This window comes from Pyrus communis, chromosome 14 (assembly GCF_041283825.1).
Source record: "Pyrus communis isolate YQ-2024b chromosome 14, ASM4128382v1, whole genome shotgun sequence".
In the NCBI taxonomy this organism is placed as follows: domain Eukaryota; kingdom Viridiplantae; phylum Streptophyta; class Magnoliopsida; order Rosales; family Rosaceae; genus Pyrus; species Pyrus communis.
The window spans coordinates 5,512,505-5,519,767 of record NC_142578.1 but is presented as its reverse complement, the minus strand read 5'-3'; the positions used below and the strand labels follow the sequence as shown (position 1 = coordinate 5,519,767).

The 7,263-nt window shown below is 35.1% G+C and overlaps 1 protein-coding gene and 1 long non-coding RNA gene across 31 annotated transcripts; both read right to left on the bottom strand.

The window, feature by feature from the left end:
• Positions 1–643: 643 nt before the first annotated feature.
• Positions 644–2,365, bottom strand: LOC148691127 (uncharacterized). The gene is made up of 2 exons (XR_015955821.1): positions 1,941–2,365; positions 644–1,414 (listed from the first exon to the last, which is right to left on the bottom strand). It is a non-coding gene; the product is annotated as an uncharacterized LOC148691127 (long non-coding RNA).
• A 254-nt stretch (positions 2,366–2,619) lies between these two features.
• LOC137729013 (cocaine synthase) lies at positions 2,620–6,930 on the bottom strand. 30 transcript variants are annotated; one of them, XR_015955813.1, is made up of 13 exons: positions 6,577–6,923; positions 6,280–6,349; positions 6,012–6,189; positions 5,870–5,933; positions 5,511–5,696; positions 5,298–5,417; positions 5,097–5,188; positions 4,881–4,934; positions 4,329–4,387; positions 3,954–4,076; positions 3,531–3,773; positions 3,287–3,418; positions 2,728–2,971 (listed from the first exon to the last, which is right to left on the bottom strand). XR_015955813.1 is itself a non-coding variant. In XM_088684511.1 (11 exons), the coding sequence occupies exons 1-5, from the start codon at positions 6,617–6,619 to the stop codon at positions 4,885–4,887; spliced, it is 405 nt and encodes a 134-aa protein (XP_088540637.1). In that variant the 5' UTR covers positions 6,620–6,917; the 3' UTR covers positions 2,620–2,645; positions 2,811–2,971; positions 3,287–3,418; positions 3,531–3,773; positions 3,954–4,076; positions 4,329–4,387; positions 4,881–4,884. The 30 variants fall into 30 exon arrangements, 7 of the variants coding, with proteins under 7 accessions (XP_088540637.1, XP_088540642.1, XP_088540641.1 ...); XR_015955820.1 differs by having other exon boundaries at positions 4,329–4,370; positions 5,097–5,417; positions 6,577–6,930; XR_015955803.1 differs by having other exon boundaries at positions 5,097–5,417.
• Between the last annotated feature and the right edge of the window lie 333 nt (positions 6,931–7,263).

Genomic DNA, 7,263 nt, shown 5'->3' with positions numbered 1-7,263 from the left:
ACGAATGGTGCTGAGGACTAAATCAAACAACAGTAAAATTAAACCCTACTTTATTTATTTTTTCAATTCGAAAAAATGAAGATGGTAATGATTTTCCTTCACAAACCTCTCTAATTCCAATGAAGGGCCCTCCTGTCAAGTCCTTCAACGAAGGGTTCTCTTTTAACTTATTACGTTGGTTTACTTCATACAAACCAATAATTCTGTTTTTTTTTTTTACACAAATAAAAGATCCAAATTTTTATCTCTAAACTCCAGACACTAAGATATAGAGTAGATCCAATTCCGCTAAAATAAAAAGCTTGAGAAAGGACATCAAGCAAAAAAGATGTGACCCACTGTCATTATCTGGTCCAAGTGATTTGGCAGCTTCTGACGGAATGGTTTCAACCCATGCACTAGGGTTTGCTCGTCTTGTAGCCTTCATACGACATGATTTATCGTTTGGGCCATAGCTATTAGCTAGATATTTGTGTCCGCGTGTTGATGCAGGATTAAAAAATTTATGAAAGATTATGCAACTTCATTCTCTTCATACGCAATGTTTGAGTTAATATTGTTCCACTTAAGCAGCAATGAGAAATTGTAGAAAGGTAGAATTAACGTATGTCAAATGTATTTCAATGGTACTAATTATATAGAATTGGGAAGTCAAACAAATCATATATAGCCACAAAATAGTAACAGGTACAGATGAGATTAATCAACATCTACCAAATCAAAAGTAGATGTGGAAATTGAAATAATAAACCTTGTTTTCTGTTCAAAAAGTCATGCAACAATGGGAACATGACTAACCTGATAGAATTGTGATTAACTCACTCTATCTGTAAACAAAAGAAACTCAAACCAAGTTCAGCAAGAATTATGCACGACCTTTTTGAAAATTATATAATGAATTATAAAAAATTGTTAAACAAACATGGACCGGAGGTTATCTTAAAATTCATTTAAATGGAAAATGGTAAATTTGGTTCACTTGAGATGCTCACCTTTCAAAATGCGATACTAATAAAAGTTGCACATTAGGATGAAATGCATTAACGCTTACACTTAATCAGAAAAAACTAACAAAATTCTAATTTGTTTTTCTACTCAATGTTCCAGGAAATTGTCTAGATAGCAAAGAACAATTGCACATGGAGCCTACCTTCTGAGTAGCACTTAAAAGCTCTCTTTGAACTCTCATGTGCTCATATGAGAGGGAATTTTGTCGTCGCTCAATTTCAAGTCTACCCTCTCTTTCCCTAATGTAAAAATCATGGGGTTACTTGAATTTTGAGGGCTGGGGACGATCGCTTAATGGCACCAAGTTCCATTTTTAGTCAGAGTTCAAAACTAAATTTGAAAATTACACATAACGAAACTATTGAAACTTTAATTTGGGAGCTAACTGGGGTCAATTCTCCTTGCTCTGCAGTCCCAACAATTAACTAAAAAAATCCAAAATTTATAAAGTTTAAACCATAATTATTGAGGTTAGATTGCAGGGCAACCAACCTCTACTCGTTTTCTAGCAAATTTGGGGTCCTTTGATTTCTAGACTTTGTGTAGAAACTGATTATACCATGGGCTAATATTCAAGTACCACAAAATATAATTTTATCGTAGTAAGCTTTTCGATTCACTCCAAACGAAGGTATTATATGTTCACACACACACACACACACACACACACACACACACACACACACACATATATATATATATATATATATATATATATATATTCTCACAACCATAAGAAAGAAGAAAACAACTCTTGGTACAGAGCAAAAATGAAGCACTAACGGATTCCCACACACCAAACTCTGAGAACAAACAAAAACAGAACCAAATTATATAGCAGCATGCAAGTCACGAAGGAACAAAGAAAAAAGAATACCCATTTGCAAATCCAAAATTAGAAAAAACCGCATAGACAAAATTGGGAAACTCACCACAAAACGCAAATCCAAGGAAAAGAAAATGGCTTTTCGAATTCCATTTTATTTATTTATTTTTTTTTTTTTTGGAGTTTGGCCGTTGTGATTTGTAGTTTTTTAAGAGAAAACTGGAGAAATTTCTACCGGGTTGGTCTTTTTCAGCAGGAAGGTGAGAGAGAGAAGTCGAGATCGGAGAGCGAGAGAAGGCAAGCTTTGGCAACATAAGGGTTTGTGGGAGAGATCGAAATGGATGGAAGGCTTCTTCAGTAGAGAAGGAAAGCATGAGAAAAGAGTGAGAGATGAGACAAGACCGCAACGTGCAGAAGAGTCAGAGGAAAGGTCAAGAAGGAGTCGAAGCAGAGACCTTCGACGATGATCGACGCATGGACAGGATGGACGTCATTCCACTGTGCGGAGTACGAAAAATGGGGAACGACAAAGAGAAGCCAAAGCGATGATCAACACGTGGAGAGCATTCGGGCGGAAAAAAAATCAAACGCTGGATTCGAGGGCAAGAAGGTCATTTTCCTGCAGCAGAGAGGGAAATAAAAACCGGGAAGGAAGGAATATGAGGGCAGCTTGGAGAGTTCACTGCTGGTGAATAGTAACCCTCTCACGTGATGAACAGTGGAGGCCAACTGAGCTTTAGTAGATACTAGAATTTGCACCCGCGCGTTGCTGCGGGATTGAAAATTATATGAAAGATTATGCACCTGCAATCTTTAGAAACAATGTTCGAGTCAAAAACTGAGTTACAAATGCAAATGCAATTTATACACAACCTCATCATGAATGAAACAAATTTAAACAACTAAAGAGAATTCTATTTCTTCAAAGCAGAAAGGGGAAAATAATTGTTTCCTTAACTATTGAGGGAATACCCGCCAAATAAAGCTTACTACATTCATAGAATTTTCATGTGCTACATGCAACGAACGTAAAGCTTGGATACCAGACTTGCTCCCAGTTTGAGTTGTATCCAAAGAAGGGATAACTGACATTATTTTGCAATAAATTGCAGAAAGTGCCTTGTACAGCTCTCCATGCTGCAGAAGAAAACAAAGACAGTAGTCAACTAATGATGTACGATGATAAAACCATAAGGCAAATCAAAAGGTGACGGTGATAATAAAAATAAAAATAAAAAAATGCATGACAACTTCAAATTTGAGTTTTGGAGAGAGAGAAAAAGAGCAGAGAGAGGTTGTAAGCAAAGACCAAATATATAAGACTTTTCATTTACATGCATCCCAAATTAGGGTTCCAAAATCACAATAATTCTGGAAATTCAGGTTCCAACATTCCAGAAATAATTAAACAAAAAGAAAAAATTAAGAGAAGAGAGGGAGAATAATGCATACCAAGGAAGAGAAAAAGCTGGAATGGATCGAGATGTTTGGGGACTGAAGTGAATTGGTATCTGGGTCTGTTTTGTTTTTTCTTTAAGTTATAGTAATTTGTATGCACCATCCATTTGTATTTATAGTAATTACCTGCACAAATCTCAATCACCTTACAATCTATCACTACACACATATAGTTCATACAAAATTGCAGGAATAAATTAAACTAACAAATTAAAAGAAAGGGACAAATAATGCATACCAAGGAAAAGAAAAAGCTGGAACCGACCCTGCCATGGTATATAGGCATCTCAATTTTCAATACCAATTACCCTTCTCAAATCTAAACATCTCTCTCTAGTCCTCCCATACCAAAGTCCTCTCACCACCGCATCACATAGTAACACAAAATCGAGTTATTCATGATTACTCAAGTCCCAAGTTGGGTGAGTGACTATAAATTCTCAAGGCATCTAGTGACCAAGAGAATGACGCTCGGTCTTACCTTCAAAAATAGCCATGTTAGGTTATTGTAAAAATTATGATCCACTTTTATCATATTTATTAAACTCTAAATAAAAGATTATGAACCATTGTGTTATTTACATGTACCAACATGCAGGAAAAACATAGGGTTTCATATTCCAAGAGAAAAATAAGTTAAGGAAAATCCTCAACACCTAACCTTATTATAATGGTGGCTGCTGAGTACAACATCTGATCGTCTCAAGGACCTCTTTGAAACCGCCGTGGAAACATGTGATTGGGAATCTAGATGACAGCCTAGAACAACATTGTATTTCAAAGCCTGATATTCATAAAAACCTGTGTCAGCTTTAAAAAATCTAACTATTTTCTGAATCACCAGCTACAATTCTTTAAAATCAGTTTCCTGGAAACAAAGATCATTCAAATGTCACTATTATTAACCTATTAGCAGGAACAAAGATTCTTAAACTTCCTATCTCCATATATGAATTTAAGGAGGAGAGAAAAACAGAGTTATGCAAGTATAGAGGTGCAGTGCAGTTGATTTTAAGTTGTCAATGGGAGAAAATACCTGGAGTTGGAGATAAACTTGGTGAAAGTAGAAATCTTCAAGCTGCAAACAAATTGATCCTGATTTTTTTCACAGAATGTCCTTTCATCAGAGAAAATTATAGCAAAACTTTTAAAAGTAAACAAAATTGTGTGAAATGATTAGGAAAGCAGAATTTTTCCAGACTATGCAGAGAAATAAAATTTAAATTAAAAAAAAAATGTGAGTTCAAATAGAACTATATGGAGGTACACTGAGCAGAAAATCTTATTTAATGATAGTCTTTTAATTTATCATAGGTTTTTTTGTTACCAAAATTTAACAATTCAAATTAAATTCACCAAAAAAGCATACATGTTTTTTCGTTAACTTGTACATACATTTGTGAATAATTAAAGAAAAACTGCAGTTTAAAAATCTCACTTCTTCAACAGAATTTTGTAGGTGGATATAAGTATTTTGATTTTGTAGAAGCAAGTTGGATAACGTGTAAACATACATAGATTACAATGCTGAGAAAATAAGTCTTTATCTTTTATAGTAATAAACTATAATTTTAAGAAATTTAATTACCATTTCATTCGAGAGTAAAGTTTGAACGCCTTGAAATTTGTGGAAGCTCAAAACCTGCAATATGAATAGTGACAAAAAGGGCTCAATTGTTGAGAAGCATTTGTAAAGAGGAACTCAACATTGGACCTCTAGCAATCACATAACTTTGCACAAAACACTCAAGTAACTTTACCAGGATTACACAAAAGAGACAAAAACAGAAGAATAATTCCATACCTCTGAATCTCATATGGGAGACCAGTAGATTCAAATGAATTGAATGGTGGAGGCACATTAGCACCCTAGCAAAAGATGTAAATCAGATCACTCTGAGCAGATAAAAAATTGATATCAGACATCCAGAGAACAGATCATCATTCAGGACAAAGTTGAGTTTGAAGTTCTTTGAACACCATTCGGAACAAATTCCCATGTTACCTTCATTTAGGACAAAAAATTTACAAAATTAAAGTTAGGTTTTTCATATTCTCTATTGGGTATCGAAAGTCGTGGGGAAAGATTGGAAACAACCAAACCAACATCCAATTTAGCACACACCTAAGAAAAACAGAGCAAGAAACAAAACAATGAAAGATCATAAAAGGTTCAACAATACTAAACAAAATTACAGTTGGATTTAAAGATGCATACTCAAGCAGCTCCTTAGTGCTTTCAAATATGGCCAGGTCTTCTTCCTTGAGATTCAAGGATACTTCTATACCATCTACATCTCGTGTATCCATTAACACAATTAGATTCTTGAACTCCGTACCTGAAGTCACCCATGGTGGCTTTCCCCATCCAAAATCAGGTTGATAGAAAGGAAACCTGCATCAACTGCTGCAGCTATAAGTTTCTACATCACTCCTTACCATGAGATTCCAATAATCCTTGAAAAATTCCCATACATCGTCCCCACCAATACCAATACCATATTTTATTTTAAATTCCCTTAAATATTCTAACACATTGATATGTACAAATTTTCACAGAATTAATGTAAAAATTACCTTTTTTTGGAGACCACAACCTCAAAAACCGCTACTTAACCCAGAAATTTAATCACAAAAAATTCTGCAAAACCTAAAAAAATTTATTAAACTGACATAAAACCAAACCCAGAAATATAAGGGTACAATTCTACAAACCCACCAATTTAATGAAGAATTCTCCAAAACCCAGAACCCTCTGCCAAATGAAATGGTCAAAGCATGGAAAGTAGACTCGAGAAATCCAATCGTTAAAAGCCATCTAAGGAAAGGTTGAAATATAGCTATAAAAACAGCTCCAACCAAGTAAAGTAATCCACTTGGTTATTAAACGTAAAATTCTACAAAATCACTAAAAACTTGTTAAAATTCAATTATATTAAATCACAAATTTGAAGCTGAATTTGACATGCAATAGGTCTAAAAGGTACCTGAGGTGATAAGGTATGGTTTGACATCTTCTTCTTTCTTCACCTCTTTCTAAGTTGCTCTTTGCATAAACTACAGTAATTAAAAAAATAACCCAATTACGTTGTATTAATCTGTAAATACAATTAAAGGTCCACCAGAAAATTATATAACTCAAAATTAAACAACACCAAGATGAATTTAAGCAAAACCTAGATCAGATTCTAAAAGGGTTTATCAAAAATAATAATTTAATCAGAAATTAACACTAAAAATAAATAAAAAACCAAAAAAATTGCAATTTTATTGTTTCTTTTCACCTTTTAAGTTCCTGAGAGTGCTGGAAAGCTCTCGCTTTGCCATATTAGCTTTCTGGGCTTCTACTCTGGAATCTAAGTGAGAACTGAAGGCCCTGCGGGAGCAGAAGAGAAAGCAACCTCTAGCAACAGAGAAAGCAGTGAAGGTTTTTTAGCAAGAAAGTACGGTTGGTAATTTGTGAGACAAAGATCGCACGGTGGAAGAGGGAGAGAAGGTAGCCTTGGAGAGCGAAAGGAATCGAGGTTCAAGAGCGACAGAAGCAGGGAATTGTGAGAGAGAAAAGTGGAACGGAGGGAAAAGTAGAGAAGAAAGGTCGAGAAGTAGTCGATGTGGAGCGATGAGCGACGCGTGGACAAACGGCATAATGGAGAAGAAACGGAGGGCATTTATGCCATTGAAAATGACAGAAGCTGAGGAGTGATCGACAGGTGGAGATGAAAGGCAAAGTCGTCTTTTTACTGTTAAAAAAAGGAAAAAATGGGCAGATAACAAATGAATTGGAGGGCACTTTCGTCCGCTTACTGTTAATGAACAGTAATTTTATCTTGTTGAGTATTAGCATATACACACACATGTATGTATATTTCTCTGCCACTTTGCATTTATTATCCCTTTTTCGAGGAATGGGCCTTCCTTGCTATCACCAGACAATGGCAATGGCAATGGCATCCCCCTTTTCCTCTTGCCTC